The sequence below is a fragment of the Grampus griseus genome (genome assembly GCF_964374135.1).
Source record: "Grampus griseus genome assembly, chromosome: 13".
NCBI lineage: Eukaryota > Metazoa > Chordata > Mammalia > Artiodactyla > Delphinidae > Grampus > Grampus griseus.
The window spans coordinates 56,537,324-56,565,262 of NC_139007.1; the positions used below are offsets into that span (position 1 = coordinate 56,537,324).

The window sequence follows — 27,939 nt, forward strand, 5'->3', positions numbered from 1 at the left end:
GCACGAACCTGTGTCCCCTGCATCGGCAGGCGGACTCTCAACCACTGCACCACCAGGGAAGCCCTGGAGACATTCTTATTCTAATTTACTAGTGTAACTTAATTCTCATTATATTAAAAAGTGCTTAATCAACCAAATCTTTTTTAATTATCAAATTTACTTAGGCAGTTTTAATGTTTCTGTAAATTTCTTCCAAGTGTGAGCTAATATGGGGCAGTCTTTTTCATCAGTGTATTTGTGGTTTGTTCGATACTTGCATTTTTCACAGAGCAAGATTCAGTTTTTTGTATCACTAACAAGACACTCTTCTTTGCGCTTGTCAATGGTGTTTTAATTGGGGAATGAAATATCATAATGCTGACCATTTCCTAGCTACCCTATCCTGCCTTCCTTTAAAGACGAAAAAAATCGTTACTGGTAATTGAGATTTACGGTCCCTTGGCTGATTTAAATGTTACAGATTTTGATACTTCTATAACCAAACATTTTGAAGGAAATTTACAGGAAGAATGGGAATAATGGATGGAAAACAAATGTCTGTGTGAATAAGTAAATGTGAGGCAGAAGCAAGGGAGACAGCACCATTATTTTCATACTTACATGTGCACGAGAAGCTTAAATTATCTAACCAGTAACTGATCAACACAAAGTAGATTTTAAAAGGTTACCTGGGGGCTTCCCTGGTGGCGCAGTGGTTGGGAGTCCGCCCGCCGATGCAGGGGACACGGGTTCGTGCCCCGGTCCGGGAGGATCCCACATGCCGCGGAGCAGCTGGGCCCGTGAGCCATGGCCGCTGAGCCTGCGCGTCCGGAGCCTGGATACAATGTATGTAATAACATAGACAGAATCAGCTATTCTGTTAAAAATCATCCAGATCTGGATAGATAAGATTATCTTTGAACAAACAGTATGCTAAAATCTGGTCTCCACATTATCATTGAAATTAAGCCAAATCCTGCAAGTAATGAAAGGGAAGTTTTGGTTAACTACTAATAATGAATAATTCATTGGTGAGATTATGAATAAGAACAATCGTCATGACTAAAATAATGTTCCTGAAACTGACATAGCATTTGAAATAGAGGAGTTTATAGATTCAGCTAAAGTAGAGTAGGTATATATTCTGTGCTGGTAAATTATTGAAATTCAAAACTTCCTTCGGGAATAGGTGCATGGTTCTCTCAAATTAATAGTAAGGAGCTCTTAAAACTCAGAAATTCAAAGGCAGGGAGTCAAAGCACAGGCCAAGGAATTTACAATTTTCAATTCTTTTAGCTCCTGAGACCTGCCATTTGTTTGTGTTGTTATTTTAAAATACTCTTTATAAGGTATTTTCCCCCTCTAATTATAAAAGGAAAACATGCTTACTTATGTGGAAAATATTTTTGAGTATCGAAAAGATTTTGAAAACAAGAATTCCACCTACCTGAGCTATTTGGTTTTATAAAAATGCCTTTAGCTCTGATTTCATTGGCCCAGTGATTCTTGTTTGTTTTAAAATATTAGTCAGGCCTTACAGGGCTTCCATAAATCTGTTGCTCCTTGCATGGTAGTAACTGCATAACTCCCATGAAAGATAAAAGTCCCTGAGGTAAGAGTCCTTAGTGAATCAGGCCTGACAGGACCACTTCCTCATACAAAGACGCACATCCAATGTGAGACCACAAGATAGAATTTCCAAGATGTTTAGCCACTATTCTCTTATTTTTAAATTGTTAACTCAAAAAAACATCAAAGGCGGCTACCTCAGATATCATTTGGCAACTGTCGCCTGAGGAATCCAAACTTGATTATTGAAACTGAAATTGTTACCCAACTATTTTAGCAAATTCTATTAGCTATTTCATTATGCCAAAGTTGACTCGCCTTGTCATCAGGGTTGCATTTGATATGTGACTTAGTTGGCTAGGCCTCAATAAATTTTGTGGTATTGTAAATAAAACCCAAAAGAGAGAAGTTCTTGTTTTCATAGAGAAAAGATGATTTCCACTTGGGTTCATAAAGCATCTCTTTAGTATCATTTTTCTGATTTATTAAAAATCAACATCTTGGGAAGCCTTATGCAAAATAAAACATCTACGTTCACAAGTGTTTTCTGTACACACTAAACAATATTGGAGAATTATGGATATGCAAGGTAAGTGGAGAATTAAACTCGAGTGAAGGCTGCTAGTAAGTAATATAAATAATACTGGTACTAAAAACAGATAACTCGACTTTAGGAAAAGAATGTGGTAAAGTGCTGCATTTCCATTACTAAGCATGACAATAATTAGATAAAACCTACTGCCAAGTTTACTGAAAAGAGGAAATCTAAAAATATTTTGTGGTCAGTGTCTGGCTTAATCTAAAGAAAAAGCTTTAGAAAAGCCTACTTTCACTTGTTTAATTTTCTTACTACATATGTGATTGATGAATTCAGTTGTTCAACTGGTGGACAGAAAAGAATTAATGAGATAAAATAGTTTCCCTTCTTCTTGTACTACTATAAAGACAGTAATACTATTCATGTAGAAAGAGAACCAAAAGAATATGTCGCAAATATATATCCAGTGTTTTATTCCCTACAATTTTAGAATGATAAAACCCTTGAGTAGTCTTCTGGCCCAATTATCTGACCCACATAAAAATATTTTTATGCCCCCAGTTTATATATAAATATATATTTATATAATAAATATATAATAAATATATTATATATAAATATATATTTATATTATATAAGTATCATATATATATATATAACACATGGATCTCATATATATATATATATATAATATATATACACCTAAAGCAGCCCATCAATGTGATGTCAAAGGGGATTCCAACATAACTGCAACAGAAAAAAAAAAAAGGTCTTGTTCATTTTCAAAATATATATTATTGTTTTACTCACGAAGAAATACTTAAGTTTGGTCAAATCATATCTCCATAACAAAGAGAAATCTTACCCATATTCATGAAATCAAGTAGCTCCAAAGTTGTACCTAAGTCATTGTCTAGAAAGGTCATTTGTTAAGTCAGGTATTTGAAACTCGTCTCCTAGGAATGAGGTCATGAATTGTCAGGTTCTCAGATCAGCTCACAAAGTCGACTTGAAGTAATATGCAGCAGGAATAATCCTAACACCGCCCTGAATCCTCACTGCCTGGCTCTCTTTGGAGCTCTCAGCGACTTCACTCTGATATCAGATCTATTGAGCAATATTTGTTAAGCGTTTTCTATGTGCCAGGTGTTAGACAATCAACTTGTAACTTTTCTGGATCCAGAAAACCTACTGCCTATCTTGACTTTGAAGACTGAGCCATAGTAGGCTCCCAAACCGTTTTGCAAATATCCCATGGCTGTCTTCCAGGAATACTTAAGCCCCAAAGTAAAACAGAGAATTTGAGATGGGGTTAAATGGTTCTCCAAGCTACTAAAAGTGTTTGCATCTGAGGAAATTGATGCTAGGAGATTGATACACCAGCATTTTCTAATAGCATTGATGTTGAGACGTGGCAATTCATTTGAAAACCGTGTGTTCTTAAGTTGGAGACTGATTATACCCATCAATAGATCAAGGCACTGAAAATATGAGTGATATTTAAGTAGTTAATAAGTAATAACTTTGAATTATAACTTGTGCTTGATTACCACCTATAGTTTGACTAGTATTTTTTTTAATAATGGAATTCAGTAAGAGGGAAAAAGTTACAATAGAAGGGTAAATTTTGAATAAATGGATGAAGGAATGGATGAAACTACCTGTTAGTAATTTTTACAGGCTAGACACCGTGTCAGACACTTTCTCACTCTCACTGAAACTTCACTAGGTATGCCTCAGTTTGTAGAGGAGGTAACTAATGGAAGGGATGCTGTGCCTTGCCTTAGACTACACACCTGATAAAAAGTTAGGACTGCAATTTGAATCCATCTTATTCTGACTTCAAAGATCGCAAGTAGAAACAAAAACGCTTTAGTCTTAGAACCTGATATTCTTGTTAAAATAGTTGTTGGGAAGTTTGCAAGCCTGTAAATACACGTTTCCTCAGGTCCCAGGTCCCAGCCTTTGGCCAATTTCTGCTCAAGAAAGGATCTGGAGGGAAAGTATTCTAAAAGAGGCAAACCCTGTACAACTGATGATGAGTTGAATGAGAAAGGAGAATAGTAAACTGCTACATTTCAGTACACTTTTGAGTTGGAAGATGTAGCTAATTAAAACCTCTCTGAGGAAATGGTAGAATAACTTGGTGGGGGAGAAGGAGTGAGGGGAGTAGGTGAAGAACTTTCATCTTTCGTTTTTATTATTTAGCCATCAGAGGACACTATGCATACAACAAACTTCTACTCTTATGAATCGATTTAGGTACAACATCCAGATTGAGTACATTTTGTTTCCTTTATTTTATTTTGCTTACCAGTTGAAGTGATGGCAACATGAAGAATAGTTACTGAAATACCATAATCCCAAACCCATTCTTCTACCACCAGGACAAAAAGCAATCCGCAAAGTAGGTGACCTCTGATGAGATTAAAAGAAGTGCAACAAAAGGAGAATAGAATTATTTGGGATTAGAGCAACTAATAATTCTGAATACAATTAATAACAGAACCACTACAACCTATTCTGCGAAAATATTTTCGTAAGAAATTTTTAATGTTCCATCTCTTAACACTCCTCATATTTGAATAAGAACTTTTAAAATATTCCATCTCTGAATAATTGTTGAACTTATAGAAAAATAACTACATAATTTCTGTTTTATATTCTTTATACTTAGCATTTTAGAAGGTAAAAGTTACAACGTAATCAATGCACACCGATCTGTAACTAGATTGCAAATCTCATTTGAAGATATATTAAAAACTAATGAAAAATTCAGCTCTGGGTTTTCAGAAAAAAATGTTAAAAGAGTTTATTGAACAATAACGTTTCTTTGGTACCAGTTATTGCCTAACTTGGAAATGAGTTCCTTTGTGTCTTTGTAATAAAGTAGTATGTTCAGATAGTCATCTGGGAAACATAACGGATAACCATGGATGAAAGAACGTCTCATAAATGACTCATGTGAATGGAGGTACCCTTCTAAATCTACCAGTTGTTTCACAGTGCTGTCCCTGAACATGTATAAAGAGTTAGTTATTTACAGGTCAGTGCCACAGATCTCTAAGAGCCTTGAACACGTGAAGAGTCATGTACTTTGATATGGATCTCTAAGACTATGGTGGTTCCAAAGATGAGATCCATCAAACTTTAAAATGACAAATATATGCGATATCCCACCAAGGTCCCTTTACAATGATATCACTTTCCATAAAAATTACCTTTCTTTCCTTTTAAAACACAGCAAATGATTGGTATGTTCATATAATTTAGGAATTGATCAGTCTAGGCAGGCAAACTCCATATTTTTCAAAGCAAAAAGTAAAACAGTCACATTATGTTTTATTGTGCATAAGTAATTTATTAATGGCATGCCAGCAATTGCCTAGTGGGTGAGTAAGACATGAAGCAAGTAAGCAAGTCTCAGGTGCCAGCCTTTTAAGAGACCTCACACTTATTCCTCTTCAATTCTATTTAATTCAACTCAACAGGTTTCAAAAGTTGAATGGAGAACTCATACTAGCTCCTTTTCTACCGTATGGCAATACAATTTCAGTATGTCCACCCTCTAAAATCAAGGCTGTGGAAGGAATTATACGGCAGTATCATATCGACACCAGCTCTTCCCCTCACATTTCCACTCCTGCTTCCACCAGTGGTTCACAGAGCTTCCATGTTATTATAGGGAAATAGAGATGCCTCTTTTACCAGTATTTACAGATTTTATTGGTTAACTTGCAGCTGCTTAGAGATAGCGAACAAGTCTTGAACAAGCTGTATTTGCATATATTGATAGAGAAGCATTATGCTTTGTCTATGATATGAGAGACAGCATGATTTAAAGGACGTAGTCCAAAATTTGAAGTCAGGATACCAGTGTTCTAGTCTCACCTTACAGCTTAAGAGTGATATGACCTTGAGCAGGATTTTAACCTTTGGGTTAGTCTGATTCTTCCTCTATAAATTGGGAAATGGAGTACTATCTCAACTACCTCAAAAAATTGTTGAGAGGATTTTATTTTAAGATGAAAGCAGTTTTTAATCTATTCTCTGTAATGCACGGGAAAGATATTAGTAGTCAAATGTCTTAACTGGACTCATACTTTCCAGTGTCCTTGCTAAGCCTGATCTCCTGGGTAACAAAATTGTTGAAACAGACAAGAGCCCTGACCCTCAATACATGCCCAAGGCTTTGAGATTGCTCTTACATTTTATCTCCAAGATTAAACAAGTCTGGATTCTCAAAGTAATAACTTTGAAGAGTTATGGCACTTATCTCTTCAAGCCCAAAACTAAAGATCTAATAGGCTAAGGGTTTATTGATATCTTTGTATAAATGTTAGTTGTTTTGAGAGAGGAAAGAACGACATAAACTGCGCCAGGCATCCTGAGGATCTTCACTAATCTCCGCTATGTCAAAACACAGCTTTCTCCAATAAGCCTGTGTCATTGTCCTATCTTTAACTGACTGACTCAAAGGCAAGAGTTAAATAACAGTTGGATTTTAAATCTGTCCCCCTACCCCAAACACACACACAACCCATACTTAACTCTTTCCTGTGACTATTTCTTTATCATTTGTGAATAGGCTTGAAAGAAAAAAGTTAATTCAGTCTTCAATAGGGAAATGCATGAAGAGAAATTTAAGATAGAATGTTAGAACTCTTGTATCTCATTAGAATGAAAGTTTCTTGTCCTAACATACTCTTCCTCTATCCCAAATTGAATCAATACTGGCACAAAACAAGGTTACCCATTTGAGGAGGCTGTTCTGAAGCTTTTTATTTAAATTCAGTAGTTTTAGCTGACCAAGTTTCCTATACAAGTCACATTTGGCTTCAGGCAATTTTTGTATATTTGTTTGTTTGTTTGTTTTTGTGGTACGCGGGCCTCTCACTGTTGTGGCCTCTCCCGTTGCGGAGCTCAGGCTCCGGACGCGCAGGCTCAGCGGCCATGGCTCACGGGCCCAGCCGCTCTGCGGCATGTGGGATCTTCCCGGACTGGGGCACGAACCCGTGTTCCCTGCATCGGCAGGCGGACTCCCAACCACTGCGCCACCAGGGAAGCCCAATTTTTGTATATTTGTATATTTGTTCCAAAAAATGATGCCCAGTGCTCTTCCAAAGAATTGCACGGTTTGAAGAATCCACAATTCATTTTTAAAAAGGTGGGAAGAAATTTAACGGAATGTTAAGAATAATTATTTCTTCAACAAAAATGGTAAATTTAAAAGAGGTTAATTTTTTCCTAGTATATTCTTTCTTATTTTTCCTTTGCAACAAGTTTTATACTATTTTGGGGAAGGAAAAAAAATCAAACGAAGCAGAAATATACAAAGCAGAAAATGAAAGTCCTCTGTCATTCCAGCTGGGAGATAACAGTTTGTTGCATAATTCTCCAGATTTCTTACCACTGACATGATGTGTTTTACTCTACTCTACAAAAATGAATAATTACACTATACAAACTGTCTTGTAGTCTTCATTTTCCATTTCATATCTCACAAATATCTTTCTACATCAGTATATTAAGCCATTCTTCCTCCTTTCCTTTGAAAAATACTTAATGCACCAAAAATTTACCCATAATATCACCAAATAAAAATTCATATAGTAAAACTATCCACTTGTTTCATCCTGTCCCATCTTTTAGGAATAGTCACTTAAAACATCTTGATGGCACGTTTCCACATGTTTGGAGTCAGATATAGGACACAGATGGCTGAGAAGAAGGCCTGATATTTTTAAAATTTTTATAAAACAAAAACTATTTTGATTTTTGGAGGCATTTAGTTCACTAACTAACAAAGATGGAAAACTAAAACCAATTACCTTTATAATTTGTGTTGAGCCATGAGGGATTTGTTTTGAAGTCAGACGGTGCCAGGACATCCAACACATACACCCTGAAGATGTTACAAATGAACATAGTTTACTCTGGAGGAGGCAGTCCATAACTTTGCACGTCAAGGTTTTGCACGTCGAGTCTTCCCACACAAGGGTAAGTCATCAGCTTTAATCACTTTGTGGCACATTTGAAAACTGGCCGACCTGAATGGCAGCCAAATGACCTCTTTATCCACATTGTTTTCTTTGTCCAATTAAGTCTAATTTGTTCTCCAAGTGGACTTCATTGTATTTGAGGTCTCAGCTGTAATCTTGGAGGGACCTTCTATCAAATGTGGGAGGTAAAAAACTAATACTGTGATGAGGGCATAGACTGGGAAGCAACAGGACCCGGGTTCTAGTCCTGACAGTGCTGTTAACTATGAACTTGGGCAGTTTGCTTAACCTCTCTGGGCTTCAGTTTCTTATCTATAACTTGAAGCAATTGATCTCTGAGATCCCTTCCTGTTCTAAAATCTGAGTCTACACAGACATAGAAAACAAATTTATAGTTACCAAAGGGGAAAGTGTGGGGGAGGGATAAGTTAGGAGCTTGGGATTAGCAGATACACACACTATATACAAAATAAACAACAAGGACCTACTACTGTATAGCACAGGGAACTATATTCAATATCTTGTAATAACCTATATTGGAAAAGTATTTGAAAAAAATAGATACATCTGAATCACTTTGCGGTACACAAGAAGCTAACGCAACATTGTGAATCAACTTTATATACTTCAATAAAAAAATAAATAAAACGATTTAAGAATAGAGGAAAATGAAAATTAAATCTGAATCTGTAAACTACATATCTCATACCTTGCCTGAGTTTGTAGTTGCGTGCAGCTGGTCAGTCAGCTGCCTCCTGGAGCTTTAAGGCCCGATTACTTCAAATTTCTCACCTCTGATTCCCATTAACTACAAACTCTTGAAATCCCATGTTCAGAGAACCCTGAATATTCTCAGCTCCTCCCTGCTCCGGGTACTGTCTTCGCCATCTCCAGTCCCAGGCAATAGCTGAAACTGTGGGTGAAAACCAGACTCCTCCTCAGTGGGTTTGCCTGCAAGCAAGCTTCATAACATTATTCCCATTGCGAAAGTCAGTATCATCATTTCCGGGCCCTAATTTGCACATTGAAATTGAAAGGCCCCAATTCCCTGCTTACACAATAAAATTCAATTGTATAAACAATCGACTTCTAGGCAACTCTTTGAAGCTACACATAATGTATTTCAAGGAAATCAACATATTGGCAAGCTAAATTTGTAAAATAAAATTCAACCATAGCAAGACAAGAAAAATTACCTGTAAACATGCCTCACACTTACATAAAAGTATCTTTAGAAATACATGTATTACTTTGTCCTCATGATAACCCTCTTTTGGATTATTACCTCCATTTGACAAATGAAGATAACTGAAGTAAGAGAAGCTCTCTGGCTTAGTCACGATAATCCAGGAAATTAGTGAGAACGTGGGCCGGAATGCAGATCTCTTGACTCGCAGTCCAAAGCTATTTCCAATATATATCAGAACATATTTAAATTGGATGTAGATTATCTCTAAATTCCCTTCTGGTTCAAACGTCCTCTGATTCAACATCAGCCCAGGGAGTAATAGCTTCACTTTCTTTCTATGATCATCCTCCAGAGGTAAGAGGAACAATCCTGCCTGGTTCTACTCACTTCATTTCATGATTGTTACCTTTACCATTTTCAAAGGTGACACATTTGCTTATTTTACTTTAAAAAAAATTAAGAAAATATACCATTAAAAAATTTTGCATCATTTATTCTATAAAGACATGTTGAGTATTCAGTATGAACTCCTTTCATATTGTATCTGAACTTTTGAATTGCTTGAAGGCGATGTGCTACTTACTTGAGCATCACCCAGTACCTGCCCAGAGCCACGTAGTACACAGTGTAGAAGAGGATGACACATATGAGAAAGTTCTGCGAAACAACCTGAAGAGAACACAGGGGTGAGCTCCAATAGCCTGGGCTTTTTCACATGGTTGTTGGTAATGAGTCTGACAAACAAAAGACGATGAATGACTGCTAGATAGCGTTGGCTAGGCTTGCTTTGCTTGGAGACCCACGGGGTGGGAAGGACTTCAAAGTACACAATGAAAGTATTGCTGATGGGAGAGGCTGGCATAGTACATATTTGTAGCAAGGATTAATGCAGTACATAAACCCACACCACCTGCTCTCCATCTACCACAACCAAGTTCCTAAGTGCCAATACTTATATTTTTACTTGACCAAATGATTCCAAATCTCAGCTGCCATGATAGTAAAAATATGAGAACGGCTAAGAAATTTTGAAAAGTATAAACATAAAATTACACAGCAACAGTTAAACTCCTGTGCAAGAATTTACAGAGTAATTGGCTAGAACACAATAGATGGTCCTGAAATGGATCTTACCACATATGAGACTTAAGAAGGAGACCTCGCAGATGAATGGGGAACAGAGGAATTATTCAACAAATAGTGTTGTGAAAATTGTTTAACTTCTAGATAGAAAATCCCATTAGATTCCAGTCTTGCACGAGACACCAAAATAAACCTCAAATGAATTTAAGGCTTAAATGCCAAGAAACAGAACAGGAGAAAATATCTGCAACATATATCACAGGCAAAGGACTGATATCTATTCAATACAATATATAAACACATACGAACATAAAAGAGACAGAAAAACCAATGAAAAAAGTGACAAAGTATATAAACAGGCAGTTCATGCGAATAAACATTTTAAAAGCCAATGAGCAATTGAAAATGTGCTGGACCTCACTATTAATCTTTTAAAATACAGTCTTGTGAATATAATAAATATGTTAGCATTTCACATCGGAATTTTTCAGTTTATTCTTTTTCCTTTTGAATCTTTTAAAAAGTCATCTTGTTTTGTCAACACTTTACAATTATTCATTTTCTCTGAATAACCAATTCACCAACTTTACCAAGTCTTTTAATTGGCCGGGGTACAGATGGAGCCCTCCACTACAGGCTAGAAGAGAAGAAAGTTAGCACAGAGTACACCGCAACCAACTGGCTGAATGGACTAAATTTACAGCTTTACCAAGAACTCACTTCTTCCAACTATAAAAATGGGTTGTCTCTTAGGCCTAAGAGGGCCATAAGAAACCCAGACTCCAGGGTTCTGAGACCTTCAGAACCCCACTCCCACTCTCCCCATCCCCGCGTCATTCTTAGCCCCTCCTACCCTTTGCTCAGCAAGTCCCTTCTCTCTCTGCCCATCATTCTCATCCTCCCTTTGCTCTTTAGTATTTCCCACTCCTTGTCCCTATTCCTTCCTCCCTCATGATCCTTAGTCTCCTCTTATCCTCATTCTTTCCTTTTAAAATTTATTTTACTATTATTTTTCTTGAAATATATTTGACATTTAACCATGTGTACATTTAAGGTGTATACGTGTTGATTTGATACACTTACATACTGTAATGTGATTGCCATTGTAGTGATAATTAGCACCTCTATCATGTTAGATAATTATCAGTTCTGTGTGTGTAGCTGGAATAATTAATATCTGGTCTCTTTTCAAGTATGACAATTATAATACAATATGATTCTATATTCACTATCCTGCACATTAGATCTCTAGGACTTATTTACTATTAGCTGTAAATGTGTACCCTTAAACAACACCCCATTTATTTTTTAAGACCTGTATAGCCTTGTGGTTTCATGATAGCTGACACAACGCTTTTTAAGGGAAGAAGTAAAAGAATGAGTGTAAAGGAGACCTTCTTCCCACAGCTCTCTGTCTTTCATTAGAGGATAAAAAATCTTTCCTAGAAGCCCCCATCAGATGTTCCATGATGTCTCAGTGACCTCCACTTCGTCACGTGCTCACTTCCTGAACTACCACAGGCAAAGGGAAAAGCAGTTTACCATGATAGGCTTCGAACATGGGAACTTTGCTCTCAGAGATAGGCACCTACTGCCTTAATACAATAAAAATTAGTTCTTTTAGCAAAGAAGAAAGAAGAGAGGGGGCTGCTGTGGGGTGGGCAACTAACAGTGTCCTCCAGGCAGAGGAATCAAAATGGAAATAACAAAAAGCCCTCACTTGTAGAGAAGATGATTTAGAGGTCAAGAGAAACTATGAAAGCTTTACCTGAGTTGGAAGTCCAGATACTGTGCCCATATTTAAGTTGGATGAATTCCTGCCCAATTATTGAGGTGAGAATCTGCTGAAGGAATATGGTATTGTGACAGGGAGCAACCTTGGGGCTTTTGCAGCCTAATAATTTGCTGGAGGGTCACACGTCTTTGGTTTGCTTACTCTTTATTCTGTACATTAATATCAATGTGTTTTTCTTTTAATTTGGGCATTTAATAGCCTCTAGTTGAAATATTTCTAGATGATTGCTTATTGCATTTCCATGCAAAATAAGATAAATAATACATAATCTCTATACTAATATATGGTCAAACAAACATGAAACTATTCTTATTTCTGTTAATACTGAAATTTAAATAACATTTTAATTTTTAAATATACTCACTTGCTATAGAATTTTGCTTTCATAATCCAAGCAGAGGATTGTGCTACATACTTTGAAAACCCACAAATACTAAATCTGTGTAAGATATTTGGAACTATTTTTTTTAATGAATCATAATTTGTGGGAGAATGTATTTATTGACAAATTCAACATATAGATATACCTACTTTTCCCAACAAATTTATAAAAGACTACATATAAATAGAATGATATAATAATGCATTTTAAAATTATTTTGAAAGGAATATTTTGAAAAACAAGGCACTCTTTTTGTAAATAATTATTTTTTCTGCCTGAATAATAAATCTAGATTTTCAAATCATAATTTTCCTATAAGCAAATTCAATTGCCTCTGGTTACTTCTGCCTATAATCTGTATTCTGCACAGCCTACAAAAGTAACTTTCTAAAAGGCAATCAGACCATGACATTCCCCTGCTGGCTATCCTTCGATGGCTTCACCCTGTCATCAGGATTCATTCATCCATTTTTTCATTTGACAAATAGTCACTGGACTGGGTGGCAATGTAAGATGAATTGGATGTGGTCTTAGGCATACATACCCAGTGTAGCAGTGTTTTTCAAATGTATAAATATCAGACTCACCTTGAGGGCCTGTTAAAACAGATTTCTGGGCCCTAGCCCCAGAGTTTCTGAGTCGGGGTAGTTCTGGGGTGGGCTCCAGGAATTTGCATTTCTAACAACTTCCCAGGGGATGCTAGCACTGCTGCTTCTAAGATGAAGCTTTGAGGACCACTGATCTAGAGGCAAGAATGGTGAACAGCTAAAACACTGAGAGAAAAGTTGGGGGTGAGGAGTGTACAGAGTACTGTGGAAACCCCAGGGAGACACTAGTATGTGTGGAGGCGGGGTAGCAAGGAATACTTCTCCAGGAGAAAATGTTCAGCAGTAACGTTCATTGAGGGCTTGCTATGTACCTGGCACCATCTATGCATTCTCATGAAATCCTCATAAAAATTCTGAAAGGCAAGTCTATTCATTTAGTTCAAGTCTATTATTATTTTTTTTTTTAGAGAGAAGAATCATGAGGCTCAGAGAGGTCTAGTTACTTTTTCAAAGTTTGTCAGTAAATTGCAGAGCTGGGATTCAAAGCCTGCTCTCTAACTCTTCACAATTATGCTGGGATGACGGTGAGGGGTTTTGCTTGAGGCAGGAGAGTACCTGCAAAGAGGTGGTGGTGGGGAGGGTAGGGAGAGAGTTTAAAGAGTTGGGGTCAGATCATGAAGGGAATTTTACGCTGTGATGAGGAACTTCCAATGTCTTTGAAGGCCAAGGAGAGACTGTGAAAGATTTAAGAAGGAGCAGTATAGACTGGAGAGGGGCCATTAAGCACTGAAAGAAATAACTTTGTGACATGATAGAGGTGTTAGCTAATGCTCCGGTGGTAATCATATTGCAGTATATAAATATATCAAATCAACTTGTTGTGCCCCTTAAACCAACACAGTGTTGTATGCCAATTATATCTCGATTAAAAATGCAAAACATAAAATAAAGTAAATGTGTTTGTAATACTCTAAGCCAGTGGTGGAGATGGAGAAGAAGACAAATGTGCGAGCTAGTGAGGAAACAGAATCAACAAGTTGTGGAGGTTAAGGGAGAGGGGCAGTCGATCTAGCCCCATTCTGTCCAACAGATATCTATAAATAAATCATACATATTCCATAAATAAATAGATATTTATAATGCAAGCCACATGTATGTCATTTAAATTTTTCTATTAGCCACTTTCATAAAAGTAAAAAATAAAGGATGGAACTAATCTTAATAACATTTTATTTAACCCAATATATCCAACATATAATTTCAATATATTTTAAATATTAAAAGTTATTATTATTTGTTTGTTCACAGTACATCTTAGAATCCCGGAGTGGATTTTACTTACAACACATCTCAACTTGAACTAGTCACTTTTCAAGTGCTCCATAGCGATGCATAGCCAGTCGGTACTGTATTAGACAATGTGGCTCTAACCATTGCCTTTCCTTCCAGCCTTAACCCCTCAACCCTGCCCCAAACACTTGAGAGTCTAACTACACTTACTATTTATTGTGGGATTATTATGTGCCAAGCACTGTACCCATATTTTCTCATTTTATCCACCCCTCCCCCTACCCCACCATTATGGATTTGGGTAACTATCATCTGTATTTCACAGATTTAGAAACTGAGGCAAAGAGAGGTTAAATTTATCCCAGCTCATGTAGCCTGTGTCAGGGCTCCAGTGCAGATTTGCTGGATATCAGAACTCTCTTCACCCTGGGCTGTCCTGCCTTCCACATGGTAGGCTTGAAATAAAAGCATGTTGAATAATCAATTCTAGTTCAACACTTTCTTTTTAAAATTATGGAAACTGAGACTTGGATAGGTTCAGTGAATGGCCCAAAGTCATACCATTATTTAGTGCCAGAGATGGGTTAGGAAAAAAATGGTATTGAATTACCAAAGGAAAGGCACTTAATAGTGCTGCCCAAATGACTGAACACATAACTTCATTCTGGTACAAATATTATTAGCGCACTTTAGGAAAATCCAATATATAAGAACCAGAATTTGTGGCAGTCTCAATATATAGCTAGTGCCAAAATTTTTATTTATTCTTTTTTTCTTTTGCGGTACACGGGCCTCTCACTGTTGTGGCCTCTCCCATTGCGGAGCACAGGCTCCGAACGCGCAGGCTCAGCAGCCATGGCTCACGGGCCCAGCCGCTCCGCGGCATGTGGAATCTTCCTGGACCGGGGCACGAACCCGTGTCCCCTGCATCGGCAGGTGGACTCTCAACCACTGCACCACCAGGGAAGCCCTATTCTTTTAAAATATATATTTGGATCCTGAATCAAACTATTAAAAATATATTTATGTGACTTTTGGCTATTTGAAGTTGACTGGCTATTTGATGTTAAAGAAGTCTGGTTAATATTTTAAGGTGTTATCATGGTATTGTGATTTTTTTGGGGGGTCCTTATTTTTAGAGGTATATACAGAAATACTTGCAGATGAAATAATATGATTTCCGAGTTAGCCTCAAAGTAAAAGATGGGAGAATAGGTGGGGGTGTAGATGTAACGAGATTGAATTTGGTTGATAATTGTGAAGCTAGGTGATGGATAAATGGAATTCATTCTATTTTTACATTTGCATTAATACACTTATTTGTTCATAATAATTTTGTAAAAAGTTCTCAATAAATTTATTTAACCAGTGAACATCTATACAGACTTTAAAAATATTATTTTATTAATAAAAAAACTGAGGAACATCCCTATTCCCTAGGGGATGGTGTAGGGGGTCACCCTTGTTTAATATCTATATGTGCCAAGAGCCGAGCTAGCGGCTTTGCAAACCTCGTTTCCTTTAATCCTCACAACACTGCCCACTAGGAAGTCTTATCCATAATTTATGGTAAGAAAAAAAATGCTGGCGCTTTGCCTTGTGTGCCCCTCTGGGGTCAAGGACACCACGGTTTCAGGGGGTTTATGAGTATGTACTCTGGACCATTGAGACCTGGGGAAGAGAGTCACTGGGCAGTTCCACAGACTCAGCAAAGTCCCAGGGACTGGAGGGCATGTCGTTCTGTTGGATTCTCCAAGGCAATCAATCAGGAGGCATTTAGCTAAACGTTGTATCTTCCTTTTGGTTGCATTCCTGCTACAGCAAACCTAATTCTTCGGTTTCACACACACACACACACACACTCATTTCTCAATATTGTCTTGTACCTTTGTGAAGGTCACTCTTAGGTACTGCTGTTTCCTTTGTGTTCACCTCCTCTTTGACACTCTAGCCATACTTAAGTATCGATACTTTCTGTTCCTAGGGAAGTCCAATGATATCCCCTTGTCTAAAATTAACTCCTCCTCTCTTTGGAAAGCTAACTCCCACTCATCTTGTCAGGTCTCAGCTGAGACCTCAGTTCCTCCAAAAAGCTTTCCCTGGCTTATTATTCTCTGTTGGGTGCTCTCTAACACTCTTTTGTCCCTAACATAGCCCTCATTAGTGTGAATATGGGTAGCAATTGACTGTAACTGGAGATTTAAGAGAGGAAAGTTGTATTCATTTGAGGTTTCAGAATCCTGCCAGACCAGGACCAGTGTCTTTGTAAGGACTAGACTGGGACCAGGCAGAGTATGAGTATGTGCAGGTGGCTCCCTGAGGACATCAGTGGAGCCTGAGCGCTCTAACTGCATAACTCACTCAACTGTCTTGCCAGATCCTATACTGGTTTGACTGGGAATAATTCAAAAAAGAAAACCTACTCATTCCATCCTTCCGACTGATAGCCACCTTTCACTCTTCTCTTCATTTGTCTCTTAAATTTCTCTTATTGTCCATTTGATAACACTCTGATGGGATGTCTTCCACATGCTGTTTTATGGAATTTCTTCAAGGAATTGCTAAAAGATACGATACCTAATTGCTCTACGATATCCCATTTCATCTAGGAGGGATTGGGAGGGAAGGGATGTGTCCATTATGCTCACTAATGTATTTTTAGTGTTTGCCATGGTTCCTGGCACATAGTAGGTACTCAAGGAAATGAATTGAATGACTCATTATGGTCTTAGGGTTAATAGAAGCATGGCTGACTTTCAGTCTGCACACGAGTTGTTTAAGGAGTATCCATTATTATTAGTCAGAGCCCAGACCGCAAAGAACACCGCCTCGTATAACAGCAATCTTTGAGTACAACGAGATAGTAATCAATCAGCAGATGATTATCAAGTGCTGATATTGTGCCCAAAGCTGTTTCAGACATTCTGGCATTACAAAGGAAGTGAGGCAGATAAAATTATCATAAACAATTAGAACAAGCAAGTATATCCAACATTTATATGACCATTTAAAGTATACTTGTACTGTATACATTAGCTCACCCTTCAAAATAAACACATGAGGTAGGATTATAATCTTATAGATAAAGAGGGGTTCAGAGAAATTAAGGATATTCACAAAGCTGGTCACTGGTAGAGTTGCAATTTTATACCAAGTTTATTAACTCTGAGGCAGAAATTAAACTTTATGGTTATGATTATAAGGGCAAAACTACCTCACAGAAGAGAGATAACCTAGGTTTCATAAAGATATAGACTGTAAGAATCATAATGGTCCACACTCTTCATATTTAATATCAGCCTACCTGTCCTTTAAGTGGTCCTCAAATTTTATTGTTCTTAAGAAATACAAAGTGTTTGCATGTGAAAAGTACAAATTCCTCATACCCCATACCTTATATATTCGGATTCTGTAGATAGTGGATAGGACCCAGGTGCTTGCATTTTAACAAATCTCTCAGATGATCCCAATGCAAAGATCTACTGAGGACATAGGAACGAGCTCAGGTGATAAACAGAAACCTAGCTTTCTCCTGTAGTTTCCTCCTGCGGCAGAATTTCTTAATGGGAATTGGATGGACAGCTAAGAAAACTGGATTCCTGAGGTAAATGGACAAGATGGACATGAGACAAATTTCCAATGGAAGTAAAAAAATAAAATCTTTTACTTCACTAATAATAAAGAAACGCACACTAAAACAATGAGACGATACTGAGCTCCTACCAAGTCAGCCAAAATAGTTTTCTTTTTTGAAAAAGAATAACTTGTTCTGGTGAATAAAATCTTCACTGTTCTAGACTGCTGATGTGAGTGGAATTTAGTGCAAGTCTATTAGAAAGCAATATATCAATATGTATTTTCAAAATACATACTGTGATTCTGAACCCAAATATATATTTCTGGTAAGAAATAAAAAGTCTGAATGGTGTTTGTCTTTACATGGTAAAAGCATTTCTTCTTTTATTACTGTATTTTTAAAGTTTTAATGAAAGAACGTAAGAAACCTAGTCTCTAGCAGTTACAGATTGCTAGATTGTGGCAAATTACTCAGAGTGATATTTTATCTGTAAAATTAAGTGGTGGTGTTTTTAACCCTTTTGCACTCATTATCTTGTTGAAGAGCTAATGTAAACTATGGACTATGCAGAAAAATAGATATGCTCACGTATACACAAAAAAAAATGTGTGCAAATTCAATGTTGTTAAGAACCTCAGAAGCCCACTGTGGATCCCAGATTAAGAATTCCTAATCTTGAAGGATAATTCTAACTCTAACTATACAGGCGTCATTTAAGTGCATTTAAAATTCTGTAGGGGAAATATCATCCCCATCCCCATTGAAGAAGTAAAGAAAGCATCAACCTACTCATCATATCAACAACTATGGCAGATGCTGCAAGCTATATAAATATTATTTGTAGGATAGTATTTTAAATTATATTTCAAATTTCAATATGTTCATTACGCTCTTTCTCTAGTTGTAGGTAACAGAAAGAGCATGCCCTCTTAATGGTTATAATTGAAAAACTTTCAGAATCAATTGAGAAAACTTTTAGTAGCTGCTCAACTATACTTTGCCACCATTCAGGACCTACAGCAACTCAGAAGATAAGCACACAGTGGCACTGGAGACCCAATACATGCTTAGGACTAAACTCTTCTGGTCTCTGTTTCTCTCTGTGTTTTTCCTTTTAACGCTTCTCTCAACTAATCAACTCCCTCTCACGGAAATACAAAAAGAGAGAGAGAGAGAGTGTCAGGGAGGGAGGGAGGGAGGGAGGGAGAGAGAGAGAGAAAATCTGACTAGATAAACCAATCACTATCTGATATATGGCAGCCTGGTTGGATTGAGCCGTTATCAGCAGGTGCTGATGGACAGTGGGTAGTTGGCTGGGCTGTGGATGGGGTTGTCTTTGAGTCAAATGAACTTCTCTAAAGCAAACAGGCATGTCCAATTATAGAGTTCACGTCATACGAAGCATGGCAACCTATGTAAAAGGTACCCCACAAATGGGGACAGTATCTAGAATACTTCCCAGAAATAGGCAGAGTAACCAGCAGGCCTCTCATGTATTTGCTGCTGTTACACTATTAGTAAGAGAAACATCTGGAAAACAAGGTTCGATATAGACTTTTAAAAAACTATATGATAGTGTTGGTTACCAAGATTGAGGTAGTTCTGGCAGGTAGGGGAAGATGAAGTAAATTCTCTTGTTTTCATGTACTGGTTAGCAGTTTTCAGTCAATTCAGGCCTTCACAATTTCTTTCCTAGCTTCTAAAGTTCAAAAGGTTCAAAAATACTAAAGAGGCCCCAGCTGCCTCTTTGATTTTCTAAATTCTAGCGATTATTTAAATAATATACATTCATTAATTCAGTCCCCAAAGTATTTGGTAAAAATATAAACAAATCTGACTGTCAACCTAAGAGTCATTGTGGAAAATTTGGAAAACAATAACATGAAGCAAAACAACAACAACAAAAAAAAAACAACCCCATAATTCATGATTCAAACAAATCTAGGTTAAATTGCTATTCAACAACAAATTGCTATCAATTCCTTTGGTCAACATCTGTAGCTTACAGTGATTGGAAGTCAGTGGAGGCTTTAGGCCTCTCTCCCATATCCTCAATTCAGTGTCTAAAAACTATAAATCTGATAGGAAACGTGAATGTCTTAATGGTGTTTGTCTTTAGATGTGGAAATCATGGGTATTCCTTTCTCCCTTTTCTGTATTTCATAAATTTCTAATGAAAGAAAAAAACCAGATTTCTGTATGTTACAATAATAGCAAGTCCTTCTTAAAACTGTGCCAAATATACTGGCATTTATTAGCAAACAAACAAAAGATATTTATGCAACCTGTTTTGAAAACTTGGGGAAGTTCCACTCTCTGTCTCTTTGACAAACACCTTGGGTTTGTCGGGTTTACTCTGAGGCAGTCACAGTGACATCTTGAAGCCAGAATACCTCCCCTGGCCAGATCAGTTGACATATTCCTCCAGGAAGTAGGGGTACAATACAAGAACATGGAGCTCTAGATCCTGGTGCTTCCCTGATGGTATTTAGGTTACTGAACTTCCCAGATTCCATAACCTTGTTCAGGTAAGGATAGCGAGGTGTGCTCAATTTTGCATATTTTGACAACACTCATTTCACCAGTGGAAAAAATAACTTGTTCTTATGTTCATTAACAAAGTCTTTGGGATAGGTTTTAATAGTAATTTTTGAACTGCCTGATAACCTCTTCAAGTGCAGATTCCTGATAGGGATATTTCATATGCTAAACAATAGATACTGGGACGTAGCACAACATTCATCTATGCACACAGATCTCAAACTATATTATACCAACGTATTTTGTGTTTCACAAAAATATATTTTCAAAATAAATCTTTTTTTATATTAATATTCATATTTTCCCCTTTAAATGGCTCAAAACTTAACTACAGCCTTTGCAAAAAAGATGACTAGGTCTAATATGAGAGGGTAAAGTGAAATTGAAACATTTATTTCTCAATGGTAAAAAGTAAAAATAAAATTTTCAAAGAATTTAAGTATTTTTTTCCCAAACTCTCAGATGAGCAAGGACATTTCCTATATAGTCACAAAACTATTATCATACACAAGAAATTTTACATGGATACAAAATATGATTCATATAGAGTCCACACTGAACTTTCTCCAATTGTCCTCAAAATCTGAAGAACCTAGAATCAATTAAATTTTCACATGTTACATTTGGTTGCCATAGCTCTTTAGTGTCATATTCTGAATTTGTCTGATAGTTTCCTCATGATTAGAGTCTCTGGGGAAGAATTCTACACAGGTAACATTGTGTATTTCCCAAGTGTCCCATGAGGAGATACATAATATCACTTTGTCTCATTATTAGTGGTGGTCTATTTGATCACTTGGTAAAGGTGATGTCTGCCAGATCTCCCTATTTTAATTGTACAGTTAATCTTTTGCAGTTGATAAGTAATCTGTACGGCCGCACTTGAGACTATGTGAATGCCCTGCTTCTTCAAAACTTTTTACCCATTAGTTTTTCACATCCATTGATAGACCTTGTCTGAATCAATTATTTACACTGGTGTTGTAAATGGTGATTTTCTCATTTTATTTTTTCCTCTACATATTAGTACACACTCGTCTATAATTTCCTTTCTTACCCTTGAACTTATGTATTTATTATTCATCTATTTTTGGTAACATGTTCTTTTTTATATTTTCAGTATGTTAAAATGCATTAATACCATGATTTTTGTTGATGCTAAAACTGTCCCAAATTTGACCACTTTGAGCACTTATAGCTCCAGTGTTCATTTTATGTATCCCCATCATTTTATTTGTACTTCTTTGCTTTCCCTCACAATCTGACATTCCAATGAGATACTGCCTTTTTCATTACTATATTTCCATGTGATTTTTCATCTGCCTGTGAGCTTTCTATTCTTTCCCATTACTTTCTCTTTCTATCTATTCAAGGATCGGTAATCACAGTTTTTTTTTTTTTTTTTTTTTTTTCGGTACGCGGGCCTCTCACTGTCGTGGCCTCTCCCGTTGCGGAGCACAGGCTCCGGACGCGCAGGTTCAGCGGCCATGGCTCACGGGCCTAGCCGCTCCGCGGCATGTGGGATCTTCCCGGACCGGGGCACGAACCCCTGTCCCCTGCATCGGCAGGCGGACTCTCAACCACTGCACCACCAAGGAAGCCTCAATATCACAGTTTTAATTACAGAAGCTTATAGTATGTTTTAATAAAGCCATCCCTCATTGTTCATTTTTTAGGGTTCTCATGGCTATTTTTATGTTTATTTTTCCATATAAACTTCAAAAATCTATTTGAATAGCTACATAAAGTAATCTTTTGTTTTTCTGATTACGATCATGCTAGATTTATTAATAAGGTGGGAATAAATTATAGCTTTATAATGTTTACTCATGCTATCCAAAAACAAGAAAAATCCCCAAAGTTATGCAAATTCTTTTATATTTTTCAAAAGTATTTTAATTTTTCCTCACATAGATTTTACACATTTTCTATTAAGTTATCCTTAAATGAATTCTCTTTTTGCTACTAATGTAAACTGAAGTTTTATCTTCTGTTACATCACCTAATCAGCTACTGTTTGTGTATAAAAAGGCTTATGATATTTGTTTTTAGTTTAATATTCTGTTACTTTTACTGAATTTCTAAAAATTATATTAGTGTTTTCAGTCTTGTATTTTTCCAAATATACTGCAATATCATCTGTAAATAGAGATAGTTTCACTTCTTCTATTCTAATTCTCGTGGCTCTATTGTTTGAGTCTGATTGTATTGCCTAGTGCCTCTACTACACTTTTATTTATTATTATTTATTTACTGATATAAAATTTTAATGAATACAAAAAAATAGTAATTACAGGACTATAGTCCTAATTAATACAGGTGAAAAAATTCTTAACAAAATATATAGCAAATTAAATCCAGAAAAAAGTAAAAATAATAAAATATGCATCACTGAATTTTGTTAGAGGAAAAAATGGCTGAGTGGACACTAGGGAAACAATCAGCTCTCACTCCCACAGTCTGTTTTCCTCTCTGCAGCCAGAGAGAGGCTATAAAGACCTGAGCTGGGCCACCTCCCTCCTCAGTAAAAACCTTCTATGGCTCCCACCACCTTCAGAAGGCCCAGCTCCTCAGGTGCCATTCCACAGCTGATGCCCGCCCACCTGCTCTCTGGTCCCAAGAGACACAGTTAGACTTGGCGGTTTCAAGAACTTTCTCAGTTCAGTGTCACATCCAAGCATAGGCACATGCTAGTTCTTGTGCCTGGAAGCCCTTCCTTACCTCATCCTACTGTACGGTTCCAGAAATTAGAAGCGCTCCACACAATCCCTGGTCTCGATTAAGGAGGACCAAGGGCCAAGAATGACTCACCTCTCGGTACCCCAAACTCTAAGGCAGAGAGAGCGGAAGGCGAAAAGTCCTAGGACGACAGCAACCTCTACATCCGGGTCCGGAGGCTAGTAGAACGAGGCTCCCAGTGGCTGGCAGCCCGAAGCCCACCCACTCACCAGCTTCCAGCTCACTGTAGCCCGCCCACCCTGTGAACTGGGCGGGACCTGGGCGGGGCCTTCAAGCTTAGTGGATTCCCCATTCGTTTGGCCCTGGTCGGGGCGTGACCTCGGCTGACCTACGCTCCGAGCCTCTGTTTACCGCGTGCAAAAGGCACGCGCCGCCTTCAGGTCCCTGGAGGAAGGAGGGTCGGTACGGAGCCGGGAGAGCAGCAGGCGGGAGTCGCGGCTCCTACAAAGGCGCAGAGGTTGGTCCTATTCTTTTCCTCCTCCTTTCCTGCTGCACGCCTACGAGCCGCCTGGGAAGCAGCCCCACCCAGGTCTCGGGTGTCCACCGAAGCGGTTCACTGATTCCCCGCCCCTGCCATACACACACACACCAGCCACTTCTAATATATTTTTAAATAGTAGTGGAGTTAGTGGGTATCCATGACTTGTTTTTGGCCTTAATGTGAATGCCTCTAGTCTTCGCTAGTAAGTAACATACTGACTTTAGGACTGCATTTTGTGTGTGTGTGTGTGTGTGTGTGTGTGTGTATGTGTGTGTGTAGTTATAATCATATATTAACACTAAAGAAGAAATTGTTCAGCTCCTATTCAACATTTTATTCAATGTTTTGATAATGAGGAATGGTTGTTAATTTTTGTCAAAGGCCACTTTAACATCTGTGAAGATGATCATATGATTTTCCTCTTAGATTTTTGGAATAATATCACCTGGTCATGCTATTTAATTTTTATGATGAATTCTTGGATTCTATTTGCTCATATGTTATTTAGATTTTTATTTCCATACTCATAAGTGAGATTGATCTATAGTTTATTTTTTGTGCTATCTTTATAAGGTTTAGATGACAATATAATTCTTGTTTCATAAAAGTATCTTGTGGCTTTTCTTCTTTTTCTATACTCAGAAATAATTTAAGTAAGTTGAGAGTATACTATCTTTGCAGATTTAGGGGGATTCCCTTGTGAAAACTGGGCCTAGTCCTTTTATAATAACCTTCCCCATTTATTCTATGAAAACTGGAAGACGTTATGTGATTCTGCAAAGCAGAATGTTCCAACCAACTAACAGCTTTACAGAGCAAATGTCTTATGTATTCTTCAAGATCTCGCTCATATATCATATTCACACTCCACCCTTCACTCAAGGACAGAATCAATCCCTCCTTATTTATTTATTTATTTATTAAAATTTATTTATTTATTATTTTTGCCTGCGTTGGGTCTTCGTTGCTGCGCGCGGGCTTTCTCCAGTTGTGGTGAGCAGGGGCTACTCTTCGTTGTGGTGCGTGGGCTTCTCATTGCTGTGGCTTCTCTTGTTGGGGAGCATGGGCTCTAGGTGCACAGGCTTCAGTAGCTGCAGCACAGGAGCTCAGTAGTTGTGGCTTGCGGGCTCTAGAGTGCAGGCTCAGTAGCTGTGGCGCATGGGCTTAGTTGCTCCATGGTATGTGGGATCTTCCTGGACCAGGGATCAAACCCGTGCCCCTGCACTGGCAGGCGGGTTCTTAACCATGGTGCCATCAGGGAAGTCCCCTCCTTATTTCTTTTACATTCATAGCATTATGCATATGTCTTACAGATTTGATCACGTGTTGTAGCATACTTATTTATGGAGGTGACCATGTCTCTAGACTCTCAAAGACAGAGACACCAATTTATTCATGTTTGATCCTTCAGCCACAAAATATTGCTTAGCCCTTGGTAAGTGTTCAAGAAATATATTTTGAATAATAATGAAGAAAAGGAAAAAAAAACAATGAAAGCCCACTTTAAAATATAGGTAAAATCTCATAGGGGTTTTGTATTCAGAACACAAGATTCCTAGCATTAAGTACTATATGTGCTCAACAGGTAATAACTTGTCCCCACGTGAAAGCCTGCTGCTTGGTTCTTTGGACAATTCCTAGAGAAATCATGAGATTTCTCTCTTGCCTGTAGTATCAAAGCACAGTATCCAGCCTACTGATGGTAGTTCACTATGAAAATGTCTGTAGGGATGAAATTCTCCAATTGGGGTCAACAACGATAAGGAAATGCAGGCCATGTGTTGTGCCTCTGAGACTTTTTACATGCAACATTTGTTTTAGAATTATAGTTTCACATTAGCTGAATATAGTTTTGAAATGTGTCTTCCACTGGAGTTCTGAAAAACAATGTGTTGTATCCTGAACAACAACTTAGCAGTTCTCATACCTGGGCTTTCTTCCCAGTTCCTGTGCTATTTCCCCAGACAACAAATTAATTAAATAGCCTTTGGCCATAACTCTTTCCCTTGAGTCAGCTTTTCTCTCATTTAAAGTGTAGAGATAGGAGGGATTTAATTAGCCCAATGCTTGGCACATTGCACGCACTCCATAAATGTCTGTTGAGATTTGGAATTCTCTTTAGATGAAGGTCAGTTTTGCTATTACTATTAATTTATGAGCATATCAGTAATTCCTGTGCTGATAATATTGACGGTGAACAAGGACTTAAGAAAAGTTAACTCATAATTTACAGGAATCTATCATGAGAATTTGGATTTTCAACAACTCTCCCATTTTGAACGTATTCACTATTGGTTTAATGTTCTAAGGCTGTGATTCTACGTATAAAGCTCTGGGATTCTAAAAGAGTGAAGAACTGCAGCAATTACCTGGATATTTCCCCTGGAAAGAGAGAGAGAGAGAGAGAGAGAGAGAGAGAGAGAGTGTGTGTGTGTGTGTGTGTGTGTGAGCCCAGACTAAATATGGAGTCTTCATTCTTTATGTAAGCTACTTAAGGGAAAGGATATTGTCTTAATTTTTATCTCTACAGCAAAGTTATTATTGCTAGTTCAAATCCAAAACTATGCATAAATTATGAACAGTTTAAAATCCTCTTAAAAATAAGTTTTTAAAAAAGACTTTGCCTAACATATTGTTTTTACTGACGTAGAAGATTTTTCTTAGCTGTTGCCACACTTAACATTTCTTACTGATGATCTATGTTATGATGATGGCAGTAAGCAGAAAAAGCTTAAGGAAATACACACAGCGCTGATATTTTACTGAAATGAGTGTAGCACTAATTCATAATCATAATTCAATTTTTAAGTAAAAATCAGACTTTCCAGAGTGTCATTCCCTTAAGGCTGAATGTTTATAGGCCCAAAGCCTATGTGAATTTACACAGCTGTTTTGAGGCTTTGCATATTTCCTTGTTTTAGGTGCTTTGATTTTTTTTTTAAAGGGGCATTTTTATACTGAAATAAAACACAACTGTTAACACCAGCCTCAAGGGAAAAAGAAACTAACAAACCTACAGCTTAAAATGTTTCAATATTTTGCCTTTAAAATCTTGTATCCTTTAGAAGTTGGAAAAGTAAAAGCCACCCCCTGCCAAAAAAAGACTGAGGACAAACTGTCATGATTTCAGAAAATGATAGCAGAAGTGCAAGTGTTAATACTAGAAAGTTTGCCTGTGAGTAAAATGGTACCTCCGTAACAGCCCCTATTTAAATGTTTTTGAATCTTTCCTTGGGCACGGGTGCCTCTATATTGCCACCATTACCACACAATGCGAGCAGTACTGCAGAATGTTTTCTGCATGGTACCCAGCCAAAAGTGAAACAAGTTGCCTACAGACAGAGAGGCCATTTATAGAACATATTTGCTCATACCAGTGCTAGGCAGTAACTCAAAGGCAATGCAAAGAAGTCATTTCTCTTTACCTTGCTGGGTGCCACTCTGACCTGGAGAGCCATGTACACATTCTATGTCAAAGAGGTGGTGAAAGCCACACTCCTTATATCGACATCTGGAAGAAGAGACAGTTGTCACGGTGAGCTTTGCAATTACTCCTGAAGACTGTGAGACTCAGTAGTTCAGGATGATTGGATTACACAAAAAATGAGACACACGCCATCTGTGAACCACGCATAAGCTACTGAGTGCCAAAATGAACATCTTTATTAGGTGACTGAGTTCTCATACCATTTGTAGTTTGGTCAAGTTTGAAAGGGGAGTTGATTGTTTTTAGACAGGGCTGCAAATAGGTAGGGACTTGAAATTCTCCCTGGCTGTGAGAGTAATTACTGTCTCATACTTAAATTAGAGACATGGCTTTTCACTTAGGAAGTCCTGAGGTTGACTCCAGAGGAGGCTGCTGCCATCCATGTTAAAGCATGACCTGTCCTCTCTGTTTCATTTGCAAAGATCAGAGACTGATGGAGAAAGACATCATTACTCCCTTTCACATCATGACAAAGCAGTATAAAAATTCTCACTTTCTGTTGGGAGCGGAAGGATTTTTATGCTCCAAAATAATGGCTTTTTTTTTTTTTTTTTGCGGTACGCGGGCCTCTCACTGTTGGGGCCTCTCCCATTGCGGAGCACAGGCTCCGGACGCGCAGGCCCAGCGGCCATGGCCCACGGGCCCAGCCACTCCGCGGCATGCGGGATCCTCCCGGACCGGGGCACGAACCCGTGTCCCCTGCATCGGCAGGCGGACTCAACCACTGCGCCACCAGGGA

The 27,939-nt window shown here is 37.8% G+C and overlaps 1 protein-coding gene across 1 annotated transcript; it reads right to left on the reverse strand.

The window, feature by feature from the left end:
- Positions 1 to 859: 859 nt before the first annotated feature.
- Positions 860 to 27,171, reverse strand: TMEM244 (transmembrane protein 244; the record flags this gene model as incomplete). The annotated part of the gene is given in 9 exon segments (XM_082668980.1): positions 860 to 931; positions 933 to 955; positions 2,789 to 2,801; positions 2,805 to 2,833; positions 4,401 to 4,493; positions 4,496 to 4,522; positions 7,918 to 7,991; positions 9,861 to 9,946; positions 27,139 to 27,171. Coding segments are annotated over 9 exon segments (450 nt in total).
- Between the last annotated feature and the right edge of the window lie 768 nt (positions 27,172 to 27,939).